Genomic DNA, 18,036 nt, shown 5'->3' with positions numbered 1-18,036 from the left:
CCCGTTGCTGTAGTAAAATGGTAAAACACCATAGCCTAAAGCCACTTAGGGAGGGGAGGGTGTATTTGGCTCAAAGGATACAGTCTGTCATCAGGGAAAGCCAAAGCAGGGCCAGAGGCAGGAACCATGGAGAAGAGCTATTTACATGCTTGCTTTCCATAGTTTGCTCGGGCGGTTTTCTTATACAGCCCAGGACCATCTGCCTGGGGCTGGCACTGCCCACAGTGGGCTGCGCCCTCCCACAACCATTAATTAATTAATTAATTTGATTATCAGCTTGATATAGTACAAATTCTTATCCTAACAGTGAAATGTTTCACTGAGGCTTGCCCAGTGATTGAGAAAAACCAAAACTTATTATAAGTCACAGTTATCCTAGGGTCCCCCCTGCTATGTAGCCTCCCAGGTTCTGTGGGTTGCAGTCTGATTGTTATTTGCTCTATATCTAGTATCCACTTATGAGTGAGTACATACCATGTTTGTCTTTCTGAGTCCGGGTTACCTCACTCAGGATGATATTTTCTAGTTCCATCCATTTGCCTGCAAGTTTCATGCTGTCATTGTTTTTCTCTGCTGAGTAGTACTCCATTGTGTATATGTACCACATTTTCTTAATCCATTCTTCAGTTGACAGGCATCTAGGTTGTTTCCAGGTTCTGGCTATTATGAATAGTGCTGCTATGAACACAGTTGAGCATAAGTACTTGTTTTTTTACAAGTTGCCTTGGTCACAGTGTTTTGTCACAGCAATAGAAAAGTAACTAAGATTAACAAGACAATCTCCCAGAGACATGCCAACAGGGCATTTTGATCTAGAGAATTCCTCAAAGGAAGTTCTCCTTGAATATAACTCTAGGCTTTGTCAAGTTGACAGTTAAAAATAAGCAGGACAGGCATGCTGTCCCTCTGGGCTGAATGTCTACATCCATCCAAAATTCATAGTTTGAAACTCTAGTATAATGATAGGAGGTAGTCCTTGAGAAGGGAGATGATTAGATTGTGAACACCATTCATTAGGTAAATAGAATTGGTGCCCTTATAAAGAAATATTAGAGATGTCCATCCTCTACTTCTGATACATGAGGATACAAAAAGAAGGTACCATTCATAATCAAGGAAGCTGAGTCTCACAAGACACCAGATCTGCTGGTGTTTGGATGACTCATTTCCAGAACTACTAGAAATCCAAATATGTTGTTTTAAAACTATCAGGCTTATGGTACTTGTTATGGCAGTTCAAATAAACAAAGACACCTGGGCACTGGGTACTCTTACAACACATGGAAAACACCATCCACAGACAGGCAATTTGAAGAAGAGCCAGGTTTCAGTGCCCACGGGGATACCAGATGCAGATGTACACAAGTTGTTGAGCCCATGCATCATTCAGAAAGACAAATATAGAAGAATGTGGAAACTGTGAGCTTAGAGAGGTTGTGTTGGAAATAGAAAAACCTCAGTAGAATCCAAAACCTGACCTGAGTTCAAGTCATGTCAAAATTTTACTGAGTGCACTCAGTGTGCTGTGTCTGAGGGTTGACCCTGAAAATAATGAGCTGAACAGAGTAGCTGGTAGAAGTGGGATGGACCACTGCTAGGTCAGTCATTTATGTACTGCTCAGAGTAGGAACACGTTCTGAGAAATACATCATTAAGCTAATTTTTCACTGTAGAGGAAGCTCCTCCTTTTCTAGTCATTATCACTCCCACAGTGGTTATCAATAACACAGATTTAGACTGCTGACAGAGAAGCATGTAGGCTGACTGCAGATCTTCATCTCCCCTGCTTCTCCAGATCCAATCCCATCGTCTCATCCCAAGCTCCATAGAGGACCGCCTGTTACAGTCCCCCTTTCCTTTCTGACTCAGTCCACAATGGATCATAAAGATCTTCTCCTTCAACTTTTCTTCCCCCTACTTATCCCATTATCCCAGCCTCCAACACTAGCAGGCATTCCCTGGAATCACACCAGCTGAGCAGGTCAGGGAAACAGGAAGGCTAACTGAAGACCGTCACCACTTCTTCCTCTCCTCCAAACCCAAACCCCTGTCTCATCCCTAGCTCTACAACAGAATACCTGCTGCATGCAGCCTTCCGTTCCCCTGTGCCCACATCGCCTATGGATTCCACAGACCTTTCCCCCTTAACCTCCACCCCCCAACTTTTTGTTTTATCCCCGCTCCCAATTTCAGCAGGCACTCCATGCTAGCCCATAGGTTTCTCCTGCCAGAGAAGCAGGAGGGCTGACTGCAGATCTTCCCTTCTCCTTCTGTTCCTTCAGAGCCAATCCCCCAGTCTCATCCCCAACGCTATAGTAAACCTTCTGGGGTGACCTCACTTCACTCTCTTCCCCAATTCCAAGGAGACCTATAACCAGATCCAGGTGGAACACTCTGCTTTCTTCCCTTCTGTGAACCCTGTCAGACCCCTAGCCTAACTCCATTTCTAAATGTCAGTTCCCAAATACCTAGAAACACAATTTTATCTGGAACCCCCAGTGGTTACACTTAGCAGGTCCACAGAAAATTTCCTCCCAAGCAACACACAGCCACCACACTCTCCTAAAATTTAGAGAGGCAACAGAACCCAAGGAACAAAACACAATCCAACAAAGAAAAACCAGATATCGGCACTGAGAACTATAATCATCCCAATCCCAGATGCCTAGATGCCAGTGTGAAAACACAATCAATAATAGCTAAGAGAGTATGTGTCCACTGGAGCCCAGAAATCTTACCCAGCAGGCTCTGAATATTCCAATATAGGTGAAACACAAGAGAAAGACATTAAAACAGCCTTTATGAATATGATAGAGATCCTTAAAGAGGAAATGGATAAATTCCTTAAAGAAACCCAGAGAAACACAAACAGTGGAAGGAAATATATGAAAGTGCTCAAAGAAAAAGAAAAAAAAGAGAGAGAGAAAGAAAGAAAGAGAAAACCCCCAAACCTGAGGGAATTCTTGAAATGACAAAATTTAGAAGTTGAACAGGAACTACAGAGGCAAGCTTCACCAACAGAATACAAGAAATGGAGGAGAGAATCTCAGACAATGAAGATATGATAGATGAAATGGATACATTGGTCAAAGAAAATAGTAAACCAAAAACATTCCTGACACAAATATCCAGGAAATCTCAGACAGTATGAAAAGACCAAATCTAAGAATAATAAGAATAGAGAAAGAAGAAACACATGTCAAAGGCCCCAAAAATATTTTCAACAAAATCATAGAAGAATATTTTTCTAACCTAAAGAAGGAGATACCTATAAAGGTACAAGAAGCATACAGAACACCAAATATATTAGACCATAAAAGAATGTCTCCTTGCCATATAATAATCAAAACACTAAACATTCAGTACAAAGAAAGAATATTAAAAACTGCAAGGGGAAAAGACCAAGTAACAAACGGAGCCAGAACTGCCTGATCAGATGTGCTGCAGACTATGAGAGACCACAGATACTAACCCAGACTACTATGCCCAGTAAATCTCTCAATCACCACAGATGGAGAAAAAAGATATTCCATGAAAAGTCAAACTTACACAATATCTATCTACAAATCCAGCTCTATAGAAAGTGCTAGAAGGAAAACTCCAACCTAAAGAGGTTAACTACACCCATGAAAACACAGGAAATAAATAATCTCACATCAGCAAAACCAATAGAAGGGAAGCATGTGAGTGTGTATAAACAAACACCATCATCACCAGTGCTGCCGCCACTACGAACACCACCAACAAAATAATAGCAATCAACAATCAATTGGTCATTGATACCTCTCAATATTAATGGTCCCAATTCCCCAATGAAGAAAGTAGACTAACAGAATGGATGCGAAAACAGGATCCATCCTTCTACTGCATCCAAGAAACATACTCAATATCAAGGTAGGCATTACCTCAGGGTAAAGGATTGGTAAAATATATTCCAAGCAAATGAACCTAAGAAACAAGGTGGTGTAGCCATTTTATATCTGATAAAATAAACTTCAAACCAATACTAATCAGAAGAGATAGTAAAGGACATTACATACTCATAAAAGGAAAACAAACAAACAAACAAACAAAAAGCCACCAAGAGGACATTGCAATTCTTAGAATTTATGCACCAAACACAAGGGCACCCAAGTTTGTAAAAGAAACTCTAATACATCTTAGATCACATATTGACCCACACACTGATAGTGGGAGAGGTCAATACCCCACTCTCACCAATGGACAGGACATACAGATAAATACTGAACAGAGAAATGCTGGAACTGACAGACATTAAAAACCAAATCAATCTAACAGATATTTATAAAATATTTTTCCCAAACACAAAAGAATATACCTTCTCTGCAACTCATGGAACTTTCTCCAAAATTGACCACATACTCAGACATAAAGCAAGTCTGAACAGATACAAAAGAAATTGAAATAACTCCTTGCATCTTATCAGACCACCATGGATTAAAGCTGGATAGAAACAACAGGAAGCTTACAAGCTAATAGAAACTGAACAACTCTCTACTGAATGAAAATGGGTCACAAATGAAATTAAGAAAGAAATTAAAGGCTTTCTAGAATTGAATGAAAACGAAGACACAACATACCCAGACTTATGGGACAGGATGAAGGTGGTTTTTTGAGAAAAATCAACAAAATAGACAAACCCTTATCCAAACTAACTGAAAGGTGGAGAGAAAGAGCATATCCAACTTAATAAAATCAAAAATGAAAAGGAGACACAGCAATAGACATGGGAAAATCCAGAGAATCATAAAAACACACTTTAATAACTTTTATGTTATAGAATATCATTTTAAGGTGTGTTACTTTTGTTTATGCTCTGGAACATTTGTTTAATGATGCAAAGATGTTTGATTAAATAAAATTCACCTATGAGCAGGAGGCTGCGTCAGCAACTAGCAGACAGGAAGTGGTAGGGAGGAGCCAGGTGGAGGAGGGTTTTTAAGGAGGGGTGAGGAGAAGCATGAGAGCTTTTTGGAGGATTTGAGCAAGGAGAGGAGGTGAGCTATTGCTATTCAACCTCTCTGAAGAGCAGAATTCCCCCTTAACCTTTGAATCTTGAGCTCTTTAGAGGTACAGAGATTTAGTTAAGTTCCCTTGGTAGCTTTGAAAGAGTCAGTGCCTGAGGGAGCAGACTTCCGTCCTAACCACTGCTGGGAGCAGCAGAGTTGCAGTTACTGTTTCGGACAGCCCTGCCTTAAAAGGCAGCAACAATTTTAAAAAGGACAATACTTTTACTCCAACAAATTGGGAAATCTAAAAGAAATGGATAATTTCTTAGATACTTGTCAAAGTTAATTCCAGATGAGATAAGCAACTTAAACAGAACTGTAACCCCTAGTGAAATAGAAGCAGTCATTAAAATCTCGCAACCAAAAAAAAAAAAAAGCCCAGGGCCAGTTGCTTTTGGCCCAGAATTCTATAAGATTTTCAGAGTTAATGCCAATATTCATTGAATTATTCCACAAAATAGAAACAGAAGGAACATCAGCCAATTCATTTTATGAAGCTGCAGTTACCCTAATACACATAAAGACCCAACAAAGAGAATTACAGACCAATTTCCCTTATGAACATAGACACAAAAATATTCAATAAAATACTTGCAAACTGACTCTAAGAACACATCAAAAAGATCATCTACCACAATCAAGTAGGCTTCATCCCAAAGATGTGGGGATGGTTTAATATATAAAAATCAATAAATGTAATCATCATATAAACAAAATGAAAGTAAAAACCACATGATCATCTCATGTCAAAATACAATATCCCTTTATGATAAAGTCCTGGGGAGATTAGAGATACAAGGGACATACCTAAACATAATAAAGACAGTTTACAACAAGCTCATAGCTGCATTAACTTAAATGGAGAGAAACTGAAATTAATTCTACCCAAATCAGGAACAAGACAAGGTGGTCCACACTCTTCACACATATGCAATATAGTACTTGAAGCCTTAGCTAGAGCAATAAGACAACTGAAGGAGATCAAGGGCATACAGATTGGAAAGGAAGAAGTCAAAGTATTTTTATTTACAGATAATATGATAGCTGATATGATAGAATACATAAGTGACCCTAAACATTCCACTGGAGAACTCCTACAGCTGATAAACCTTTTCAGCAAACTGGCTGGATACAAAATTAACTCACAAAAATCAGTAAGGAGAGACAACTAGAACTGAGGGCCGGCAAAAAAAACCTAGCAGTAGAAACTTCTTCAAATATATGAAGGCAATCCTAATGAGGTCTCCAAAGAATGGGGAGACAGAGTCCTACCTGGCCATGTCTTGTCATCAAAGGAAGCTCCCAGTACCAGGACTGGGTTGCATCCAATTGAGTTGTTGGTCAAAGGGGTCCCATGAAAATCCCCAAACAACTCAGACTCTTGCCAAGACAATAGGTTGTTCCCCCCAAACTGGCAGCAGGCCCCATTGTTGAAGACAACATCTACACAGCTCATTGAACATGGAGCGGTTGAGCTGGTGCCTACATAGAACTTTCACTCCTTTGTTCTAGTGTCTTTGGTATAGGAAGGTACTCTGCAGGCTGTCAAAAGAGAAACATAAACACCAACTCAGTCACAAACCCTTTGCCTTACAATGCTCTCCTACCTGCAAAATATGCTAGGGAAACTGTGACACAATTGCAGGAGTAGCCAATCAACATCTGATTTGACTTAAGGCCCATGCCACAAGATGAAACTTATACTTGACATTGCCTGGGTGATCAAGAACCAGAGAATAGATAGCCTAGAGACCTAGGGTAAAACCCAAATACTACTGGTCTTTAAAAATGGTGAAAAATGACTCCTAATGATATTCTGCTATACGCATAGATCAGTGCCTTATTCAGCCATCATCTTCCTCTTGTAGAAGACAGGAACAGATGCAGAGACCCACAACTAAACAGAATGCAGAGAAGGAGAGACTTTGAAACAAACAGCTCTAAATGGGATGTCTCCATCAAATTTCTTCCTCAGATCTCAGGGAATCCTGTGGAAGAGGAGGTGGGAAGAACATAAAAGCCAGGGTGGGTGGAGGATACCAGGAGAACAAGGCCCTCTAAATCAACTGAGCAAATCTCATGTAACTTCACAGAGACTGAAGCAGCAAGCACAGGGCCTACAGGGGTCTGCACCAGGTCCTCTGCAGATGTACTATAGATTTCAGTTTAGTCTTTTTATAGAACTCCTGATTGTGTGAATGAGTGGGTCTCTGATTTTTGTGCCTTCTGTTGGTTTGCCTTCTCCAACATTTGGTGATGGTTTTTGTTTTATCTTATTGCATTTTATTTTGTCCTGTTTTGCTGTTGTCTCTTAGAAGCCTGTTCTTTTCTAATGAAAGACAGAGATGGAGTGGATCTAGATGGGAAGAGGGGTTAGGAGGAACTGAGAGGAATAGAGGGAGCAGTAACTGTAGTCAGGATGCATTGTATGACAAAAGAATCTATTTCTGCTGTTCAATAACCAGGTTTCCAAGCCAGAGACTCCCAAAGAGCCAAACCCCCAGAGCAATGAGGAATGCCAATAGGAAACCTTAAGGACTCCTTGGAAACCCAAATCTTTCTGTGCCCAATTCCCAGGACTTCTGAATTTTTAGTGTAAAGTAGCACATTTTTTAAGTAATTTCAAATTTTTAATAAATGTATACATTTTTTCAAAAAACAAAAAAGAATCTATTTCCAATAAAAGAGGGAAAAAGAATCCAGTTCTAATGCCAAAGATGAGTTCTTTTTTTTTCTAAACCTCATGCCAAGGACCTAACACATTAGAGACTATGTGTCTGGATTCTGTCCATCCATGTTACATTCTGTCACACATGCATGAGATTCTATTTCTACATCCCATAAACACCGTGTAATTTGTTTGCCTCGCTTACTTCTGGTGGACATTTAGGTACATTCCATTACTTTTATAGGACCCGAGATCAAACAGATTAGGGTCTCAGACCTAGCAAGCAACCCCTCTGCCGCTGAGCTTCATCCCCAATCCATCCACGAACAACACACTGTGTAAGTCTGATGAATAGCTGTATCTTGTGTTTTCAGGTCTGCAGTTGTGAGCAGAATTGCTGCACAATTTGGCAGTTGAATCATATTTATTTATCTTTCATTGACAAGCACGGATTGATCATCTTTCTGTATGTTTGCTGGCCACTCCCATATACCGTTTTGTATTGGATTGTCTGCCACTTGTATTGATTTGTGGAAGATCTTAGTTTTATTCCTTGTAATTGATAGTTTTTCTGGGTACAGCAGTCTGGGCTGGCATCTGTGTGATCTTTCAGAGCTTGCAGAACATTCAGTCTAAGTCCAGTCTGAGGTACGTGTAGCTACCACACAGTCACACTTCAAAACAGTATCACTTTAAGAATTAACATATGTTCTTTAAAATGTACAAGTAAAATTCAAGTATGTAATAGAGTCAGAATGTTCCTCCCACTGCTGAGGCGACATAGGCAACACAAGCAACAGACTGTGAACACTGTGGGGTTTCTCCTTGTCACACCACATGAATAGGACCCCACTTTACAGAGGAGGAAGAGAGGGCACAGTGAGGAAAGGTGGCTTCTGTGGGAATAACACTGAACCTGGACTTGAACCCAGAAGTCCTGTTGCCCTCATGCCTTCTCCTTCAGAACCTTTGGTCTGGAGGGCACCCGTCTCAGAATCTGCCCTAACATGAGCTGTCCTTTCCAGGACTCCAGCCAGTGCCGGGGCACGAGAGCACAGAGGGTCAGCACTTGCGGAGCTTGAGCTCGGCGTAATCAGACTTGATGGGCTCCGTGTTCTGAGGACGCCGGGGCGCCAGGCCTTGGAAGGAGAGGGAGGCATAGTGGAGTTCAGGCTCATCCTCCAGGGTGTGTGGGGCTGCGGAGAGAGGTGGCTGCTCTTTCTGGTTCGGTGACCCTGATGCATTCAGGTGACCCTGGAACCCAATTAGAGAAGGGCAACAGTGAAGACCTTGCAGACGGTGGCAAGAATTACCAAAGGCACTTGGGGCTTAGCCGGGCGTTTGTTCACTTGTCTGCTTTTCCTGAGTGTTCGCTCCATGCTTTCACTCACTCACCTTAACTTTAGTGATGTGTGAACATGAAGATGAACACGTGTCTACACCCCTCCTCTACAATCTCCCAGCGGGTGCCCATGTGCACATACACCTACATACACAGCACTTGCGATCAAGCCAGGACTTTGCACAGAGTAGGCAAGGGCTCCAACAATATCTCCACCCCGTTCCCAGCTAATTTTAAGGGTCTCACCGAGTCTTCACAACCCCCTTCTTTCCCACTTTATGGATGTGAACATAGTCTGGTCCAGGTTAAGTAACTCACAAAAGACTGTCAAAAACAAATGAAGGGAAAGCCAGGTGTAAATGCCAGCAATCCCATCACTTGGGAGACTATAGAAGGACGACTTTATCTAGTTGTAATCTGTTGGGCAGAAGCAAGGAGTTACAGTGAGCTCTCAAGAAGCTAGGAATAGACCCACTCTGCCCTGGTGGGGCTCACAGTATGTGGGAAGAGCAGGGACAAGCCTGAGATTTCAAGAGGCAGGTGATGGTCTGCCTGTCAGAGGCAGGGATATTTTAATGGATACATGGAAGATGTACAGGCTCCATTGAAGGAGAAATCAGGAAGCATCTGCCCATGGAGTCTGGACTTCATTCTGTAGGTCTTGATGTTAAATATGGTGTGAGCCACATGTAGCACATGTAATGTAAGGGAATCTCAGGGGAGATGTGCTGTGAGAACAAAGTATACACTAGATCTGAAAGGCTGAGTACCCCAAATTAAGAATGTGAATGTGTCAATAATTTTTACATTTGGTTATTGATAACAATTAGAACCACAGTCATTTGGTTGTGTTGTATGGAATGAAATTTGATATTATGTGCTTCTGCTTGTAATGTGACTAATGAAGATTTTATGTTATACATGTGACCAACAGTCTATTTCTTTCCTTTTTTTTTTTTTTTAATCTTGAAACTAAGTCTCTAAGAAGCCCAGACTCTCCTGCAATTCCCCATGTAGCCCAAGATGGCCTCAAACTTTATATTTTCTTTTCTCATGCTTCTCAAGTGCCAGGAATATAGGCATGTGCCACCAAAGTCCAACCTCCTGGTGTTTCTGTCTCTGTCTGTGTCTTTCTTCTCTCTGTCTGTCTGCCTGTCTCTATTCTTCCTCCTCCCCTTTCTTTCTTTCCCTACTAGGGATGGAACCCAGGGTCTCACACATGCTAGAAAACTATGAGTGGGCCACATCCCAAGTGCCTCACTGTTAAATTCTGGGCAAGCATTCCTCCTCTGAGCCACACCCCAGTCCCAGCTGGTTCTAACCGAGTGCCCTGCCCTTTAGCTACAACCCCAGCCCGTCCATCACTGGTAGATTCTATGCAGGCATTCCACTTCTAAGCCACATCCTCTGTTTCTCACTGATGGATGCAAGGCAAGTTCTCTACTGCTGAGCCACATTCCTAGCTCTTTCCACTTTTGATTTTATTCGGATCTCATAAGTTACCCTAGTAGGCCCTCAGCTCACTTGGTAGTTCATGCTGGCCTTGTACTCCCCATCCTCCTGCCTCAGCCTCCTGAATGCTGGGATTATAGGTCTGCCCCACCACGCCCCACCATGCCCCACCATGCCCCACCATGCCCCACGTGGCATTCTATTTCTGTTTAACAACACGTATTTGGACTGTAAGGACCAAGCAGAACTCAACAGCTGTTTGGAATTCCTTCATGAAAGTTTACTATGGGCTGATGAAGCCAGTGCTGAGGCCCAGGGAAAGGCTGTGAAGACTTGACAGGAAGTAGCTACCTGGAAGAGCTTTGCTGACAAGAACAGTAGGCAGGCCTGGGTAAATACCTGAAGCAGGAGATGGAGGTAGGGACAAATGCCAGGTCCCCAGCCTGCAGCTGGAGAAGGAAAGTTGAATGTTGGAGAGGCATTTGGGGAAACAGAAGCTCAGTATTGACGTGCTGGGTACCTGGTTGGGGTATCTTAAAGAAACTCTCGATGAAGTCATGCTTGAACCATTTATGATGGAGCCAGGGCTCTTGGCAGGATGGTTGTCTTCCACGCTTGCTACTTTCAGGGCTGACTTCTTCCTGAGGAACTTCATTCTGGAGAAAGAGATCAGTTTTCTTTTGTTGTTGTTGTTGTTTGTTTGTTTGTTTTCCCCATCTCTGCTGGATGGATTTTCGGACCAGGGAAGACCAGGTACAGAGGCTTGGGATGGGGCTATTCTGTGGATTCAAGATCCTCATGGGTGGGACTACATGATTTGAACAGATTCTACACCTGGCCAAGGTAGCAAGAGACTTCTGCTAACTCTGGCCCTGGGTCATTATCTTACTGGGCTGAGTTTTAGAAATTATTTAAGCAGTCTGCAATCACTACATGAAGCCTTCACCAAATGGGGCCACCACTCACATGAAGTAGATGAGGCAGAAGCAGAGAGCAAGCAAGGCCATGAGACCAGCTCCTCCGATGGCCCCTTGGACCAATCCTGTACTGGTTTCTGATGTGTCTGTTAACAAGAAAGAGCTGGTGTGAGGAAACTCATCCTCTCAAGCAGTCATCTTAGCATCCAACCTTCTTTAGTCCATTATTTGTAAGAATGTCCATTCCAACTCTGGTTTAGGTCCCTACTTCCCCATGGGTGTATGTGACTACAGCCTCCTGTCCCCAAACCTCCTACAATCCAACAGTAGGAAACCACGAACACTAGCCCCAGTTTAACCGAGCCAGCCCTAATTTGTTCACTTCCAATGTCTTGTACAATCCAGACAGAAGTCACCCCTTCCCCCCCACATTACCCTTTGTGACCTCTTGACCCGGCAGCAGTAAGATAGTGGCACTCTGAACCCCATTGTCATTCCAAGCCTCACAGCTGAGTCTGTGGCTGGCAGTGAACTGCATGCTGAGGCTCAGGTTGCTGTTGGCCCAGGGTCCTGTGGAGCTGGAGGTGACCGTGAAGGAGACATTGCTGCTGTTCCCCTCCAGCAGCCCCTCCCCCAGCCGCCAGCGCAGGGACGGGGTGGGCCAGGCTCTGGAGGAGCAGCTGCAGTGCAGACCCTCAGCTTCCCAGGAGCAGGAGGGTGCCAGCAGCTGTAGAAGGCCTGGGGAGTGGAACACAAAGAGAGGTATCAGAGGGGCTCCCTAGATTGTGATCACAGTGCCACACGCCCATTATCTTCGAACTCACTCCTTACGCTGAGGTTCACAGAGGCCTCCTGAGCACCCAGATTGTTCTGAGCTCGGCAGACGTATTTTCCGTGGTCCTCCATCTCCACCCTCGGCATCTGCAGTTCCTCAGTAGAGAGCTGGAGGGGCCTCTCGGTCAGGCGCTCCCAGCTCAGCACGGCAGGGGGGTTGCTGTCCGCCACACAGACCAGGCTCAGGGACCCACCCTCTTGAATATGCAGAGATGAGCCACTGTGCAGGACTTGAGATTCTGTGGAAGCAGAGAGAAGACCGAGCGGGTCGCAGAAGGCTTTGCCTTTCTTCTCCTTTTCCCACATCTGTCTTTTCTCTTCTGCGGGCTGATGGCCTCACCCCATAAAGAGTGAAGACAGAGAGCATCTCTTAGAAGTGTGAGGTCATCAGAACCACCTTGGGTTTCATTCTTCTCTGCCTTACTTGCCCTGGAGAGTTTACCCTTCTGTCTCTCAAGAGCATCTCACTAAGGCCTGCCTAATTCAACTGTGTCAGAGGAGCTCACAGTCCCGGGGGCAGGTGCCCAAAGCAGGTGGCACAGTATGGTGGTGAGTTTTATGGTGGACTTGTCTTAAAAGCCCAGGGAGATTCTCAGGACAAGGAGGTCTTCCAGGAGGAGGAAGGCTGAGGGAGGATGTGAAGAACAGCGGAGCCAATGCCACAGTGTTCTGTCCACGATGAGACAAAATCACCCTATGCTAGCTGAAGGACACTAAAAAGTCCCTTCATCTGGCAAAAAAAAACCTCTCTTCAGATGACTTTGGAAATTATCGCAGACCAATAAATACAACTTATTGATATTATTATTATTATTATTATTATTATTATTATTATTATTTATGGGAGAGGGTCTCATATACCTCGGGCAACTTCAGACTTACTATGGAGATGAGGGTGAGTGAATTTCCGAGACTCCTGCTTCTGCCTCTCAAGTGTTTGGGTTATAGGAATGCAATTACCATGCTTGGTTTATGCAGTGCTGGGGATCCTGCCCAAGGTTTCCTGCACACTGGGACAGCTTCGGCCAACTGAGTCACACCCACAGGCCATAAGTAATACTCAAACACCGTAAGAGAGACTCAGTTTCTTGGGAGAATAACGTGAATGAAAACTACAGCGACTTCATTTGTGACATGAGGGAGCGGGATGTGTTTGTAAAGAGAGAAAAACATTGTTCCTGGGGATATGAATAAGACAAAGTCCATGGTGTGCAATTTGGCAGTGTGTGTGAAATACAAATGATCCTTTGTTCTGGAATTTTCTTCCTTAGGAAATGATTTTGTGGACATGGTCACAAATGTAGAGTTTTCATGTAAGTCACTTATTGAATAAAAGTCAAGGAATGCCAGTTTTCTGTCAAGAGAGAAGACGGTAAAAACTTTATCCTATCATTAGAAAACCATAGAGTTACGTATATGTGTGAAGGAGGAAGTCTCCAAGAAAACTAAGTTTGAAGGGAAAAAATTAATTCAGTTACTTGCCATTGACTGACACATGTGTCATGACAGTGTGGGTTTTGATCACGAAGGAAACCATAAGGATAGTTAAGAGTTAAGTTTGTAGAGGAAGCAAGAGGTGAGACTTTAGACAACCTCGAACACCTAAGGTAGGCTTTATTCAATGCCAGAGGGCATCTCCAGATCGGGTTACACCATGATCAAGGATCAGGACTCAGAAATACAATGATCAGAGTTCAGGACAGCGCAGGTTATGTGCTTCAAGCTGGGGTTTTGAACTAAGGACAGGAAATGGGAAGAGAGGAGGATTAGGAGCAGAATGAGGAAGTTAGCTGCTTCCTCATAGACAAGCTGGTTCTGAAACTGTCGGGGTCTGTTTTCTTTTTTTGCAACCACTGAGTGTCTAGGGTCAGGATCAGCTGCTTTGCTTCTGCAATCACCAAAGAGCAGGTTTCTTGTAACTTTGAGTTCAGTTTATGGCCTTGGCTTTTGGGGGGAGTTAATTTCTTTAGTAATCTCATTAACAAAGGGTCTAAGGTGTAGCTTAGTGATATAGTTCCATCCTATATAAATAAGTAAATAAGAAAGAAAGAAAAAAATGATAGTTGCAAAGTAGTGTGTGAAGAAGGTATGTGTTTCTCCTCCCACCTGGTGTGTGTGTGTGTGTGTGTGTGTGTGTGTTTAAATGTGCATGCAACACTATCTGTGTATGGTCAACTGAGACAGGAGAACATTAGATACCAAGAGCTTTTAGTATTAATTTTTTATATGGTCAGAATTACATTGCATTAAAATCCATATATTGGAGCCCCAACCACCAATATAATGGAGATGTTTGGGAGGTAATTACGGTAAATGAGATCATAGGATAAAGGTGTCGATGGTGGAATTAATGGGGCTATAAGAAGATAGCAGAGTGCTTGTGTAGTCTGTTGCTGCTGTTTAAAGAGAGAAGACCATCAGTAGCACAGGCAGGGTGCCCTCCCCAGGAGCTGGCACCTGGAACTGGAGCTCCTGTCCTTCAGAGTTAAGGAGCCTGTTTCTGCTGTGTAAGTCACTCCCTCTATCATATAACAGAGGTTGAGGCAGAATAAAACACGTCTCACACTACATTTACAAAAATCACCTCACAGAGAGGAAGGGAGCTGGGAAACAGGCCAGACTCGGGTGCTAAGGGGAGTGAGGGCAGCCTGGGAATGAAGACAGTCCTGGCACTGGAGGCTGCCACCTGTGCCTTGAGAAAGACAGAAGCCATGGGCATTTGGGGTAGAGTACAGCGTGTGGGTGAGCAGTGAGTGTGGATGCCATATCACCCCCTTCCCCATCCTGAACGTCTTCCCGCCTGAGCTCCAGAACATCTCTGTGGGCAGCAGTCCCTACACCCACCCCAGGGAGGAGAGGTCCCCCTACCTGTGTCATCTCCCCAGGACGCCCTGATGATCAGCTTCTGTGGAGCATCTGGGCAGACAGATAGCGTCATTCTCTTTTCAGAGAGGAGGTGGCTGCTGGCATTTCACCCCAGGCCTCTTTTCTTCTCCCACACTCCTGGCTTTCAGGACCCACCAACCAGTTCTACCTCCTCCATCCCACACCCTTAATATCTCTTCCCCAGGGACCCAGGTATCCTGCCCTGACACTCACAGGTGACAACGAGCTGTTCAGTCCTCTCTACTGTAACACCAACACCAGGGAAGGTCACCTGACAGGTGATGTTGGTGCCATGGTCCTGGGGCCTGGGTATGAGGTTCAGCTCTGAGGAGAGGGTGGTCCTGGGGCCCAGGGAGGTGAGGGCAGGTGACATCCAGGAAAAGATGGGGGGTGTCCCCTGCTCACAAGCCCAGGGCAGAGAACAGATCAGTTGGGTGGAAGTGCCGGACACCAGGGTAGGTATGACTTGGAAGTTGGGGGTCTCAGTCAGAGCTGGCCAGAGAGAGATAGGGACACAAGACATGGTGGGGATCACTATGTGTGACTCTACTTCAAGCCAGGCTTCTCCCCGCGCCCCCCACCAGCCTCATTATTTGGTCTAAGGGCACCCAGAGGCTTTGGAATAAGGACCCGCACACATATCTCATCACATACCTGTCACACGCACAGAGAGCTTATTCTTAAAAGTGTATTTCATAGGTCCATCTCCTTCCAGCCTGAAGAAGTACACTTGTGTGTCACTTCTCTTTGCGTCTCTGATCTCCAGGGAACAATTTTGGGTGTTTGGTCCCCCCATGAGATGGAATCGACCTTGAGCTTCCTTCTGTACTGATCGATTTGGGTCATTTGTAGCCATTGGAGAGTGGCGGCTTGGATCGGCCCCATTCTGGAACCAGTAGCCAAAGACAGAACTACCGGAAGGAGGGTAACGGACTTGGCAGGACACAAAGACGCAGAGACCCTCCTGTACCATCACTGAATTAGTCACCAAGAGCTCATAATCCTCCGTCTTAGCCAGGAACCCTGCAAAGAAATGAGAGTTATCTCGGTTCTGTTCCACCAGCCCTGGCGCTATCCCTACTCACCTGCCCAGAGCAGGGACAGTAGCAGGGGCCAAGGCATCACACAGTGGGAGGTTCTGGGCTCCTCTGGGTGGTCAGAGAAAGGAGGCTTGATCAGTCTGAAGTGGGTCCTTAGGTGAGAGTGACAGGCTTCCACGTCACAGGACTGAGAAGACGTCCCCCTGAGAGCCCAGGAATGAGGACAGAGAGCGACTGACCACAGAGGAGGAACTTTCCACCCACAGGTTAGCAGAGCTGTCAAGGCCCTTGGAGAACAAGCACTTCCACTTTTCATGTGGGGTATCATGGGAGCCACAGTCAGTGAGGAAGACCCACCCTCTGCTCCTGAATCCTATCTGTAGCATTTGTTTCTCATTTGTCTTTATTAAGAGTCTGATGGACCTCATGCAAATATACAAATAAACGTAGAAAAAAAAAGCCCTTAAAAAAAAAAAAAGAGTCTGATGGTCAGAGATATGGCTCAGCAGGCAAAGGCACTTGGCACTAACCCTGATGGCCTGAGTGTGATCCCCAGGACCCACATTGTGGAAAGAATGAACTGACTCTCAAAAGTTGTTCTTTGACCCCCACTTGTGCATGGTGGCACACTCATACCACAGTGGGCATGCCCATACACACATAAAAATAAATGTAATAAAGTTTTTTTAATGCATAAAGAGGGGGAGATTGGGACACTCACTGCCTAAATAACTTTCCTATTGCTGTTATAAAATATCCTGACAAGACAACTTAAAGAAAGATTTATTTTGTCTTAGAGTTTATTGTGGTGGGGAAGTCATGATGGCTACAGGAGTGTGCAATGGCTGGCCACATTGCACCTTTGGTCAGGAAGCAGAGTGAGAAATGAAGAATGTTCTCAGCTTACTGTATAGTCTAGGATCCCAGCCTATGGAATGGTGCCACTCAAAGTGGGTGGGTTTTCTCACTCAACTAACCTACTCATGATAATCACCCCCCTGTTATGCTCAGAGGTCCATCTCCCAGGTGAGTCTAGATCTCAAATTTACAACTGAGGTTAAACATCACAGACATAGACACACGCAGGACATCCACATGAGGACATGGGGAGAAGATTCCATCTGTAGGCCAAAGAGAGAGAAGCCTTAAGAGGAATTTTTCTTGTAAAAATGTTGATCTAAAACTTCCAGCTTCAGTACTGAGAAAAATAAACATGCTGTTGAAGCTGCTCAGTGTGCGTGTGTGAGTGTGCGTGTGTGCGTATGTGTGTGTGTGTGTGTGTGTGTGTGTGTGTGTGTGTGTGTGTGTGTTAGTCAGGGTTCTCTAGAGGAATACAATTTTATGTGGGTGGTCCAACAATGGTTGTCTCACACTAGAAAGGCCACGACTCTGGTAGTTGCTGGTTCACAAGGCTGGATATCTCAGCAGTTCCTCTGAAGGACTGGAGAATTACTGGAGAGCTGCTGGTCCTCAGTCTGTACTGAAAGCTTGAAGAAACTGGTTCTACAATCAGTGAAGGAATGAAGCAGCAGCATGATGCAGTTGGGAGGCCTCCTTTTCCACACAGGAGATGGGTGAGCCCATGAGCTCACACCACCGCCTCACATTGGGATCTCAGTGAATAGATGGGTTCTGAAGACTCTTCTCTTGGTAAAGGGTATGTATCGAGGACTACAGGGGTCCAGCCCCTCGATAGTCCCCTTCCAGGGTCTGGGAAGAATCTACAACCAGCTGATAATTAATCTTTGATGAGAAGAAATGAATCTATGTACACAAAACTCGTTAGTCCATATACTTTATTATTCTGTGACAGTTATAAGTTTATATTCTGCTCTCATATTTAGGTCATCTTTAGCCTGATTTCTCT

At 44.3% G+C, this 18,036-nt stretch overlaps 1 protein-coding gene across 1 annotated transcript; it reads right to left on the bottom strand.

Moving 5' to 3' along the window:
* Positions 1-7,715: 7,715 nt before the first annotated feature.
* LOC114683944 (sialic acid-binding Ig-like lectin 5) lies at positions 7,716-16,406 on the bottom strand. The gene is made up of 9 exons (XM_028858319.2): positions 16,215-16,406; positions 15,784-16,152; positions 15,343-15,621; positions 15,112-15,159; positions 12,234-12,482; positions 11,845-12,147; positions 11,459-11,555; positions 11,013-11,148; positions 7,716-8,952 (listed from the first exon to the last, which is right to left on the bottom strand). Exons 1-9 carry the CDS (start codon positions 16,249-16,251, stop codon positions 8,761-8,763), a joined length of 1,710 nt encoding a protein of 569 aa, XP_028714152.1. The 5' UTR covers positions 16,252-16,406; the 3' UTR covers positions 7,716-8,760.
* Between the last annotated feature and the right edge of the window lie 1,630 nt (positions 16,407-18,036).

The sequence above is a fragment of the Peromyscus leucopus genome, chromosome 1, assembly GCF_004664715.2.
Source record: "Peromyscus leucopus breed LL Stock chromosome 1, UCI_PerLeu_2.1, whole genome shotgun sequence".
Lineage (NCBI taxonomy): Eukaryota > Metazoa > Chordata > Mammalia > Rodentia > Cricetidae > Peromyscus > Peromyscus leucopus.
The sequence above is the reverse complement of the archived record's forward strand: the minus strand, read 5'-3'. Positions and strand labels throughout refer to the sequence as shown.

Bases quoted from the DNA above. Each gene is read 5' to 3' on its own strand.
- LOC114683944 (XM_028858319.2), bottom strand. From the start codon at position 16,251: ATGCCTTGGCCCCTGCTACTGTCCCTGCTCTGGGCAG. The intron at 15,622-15,783 runs GTATGTGATGAG...CTCTCTGGCCAG, and splicing joins GCTCTCTGTGCGTGTGACAG to CTCTGACTGAGACCCCCAAC. The intron at 11,149-11,458 runs GTGAGTGGTGGC...CTCTTTCTCCAG, and splicing joins TTCTGCCTCATCTACTTCAT to AATGAAGTTCCTCAGGAAGA.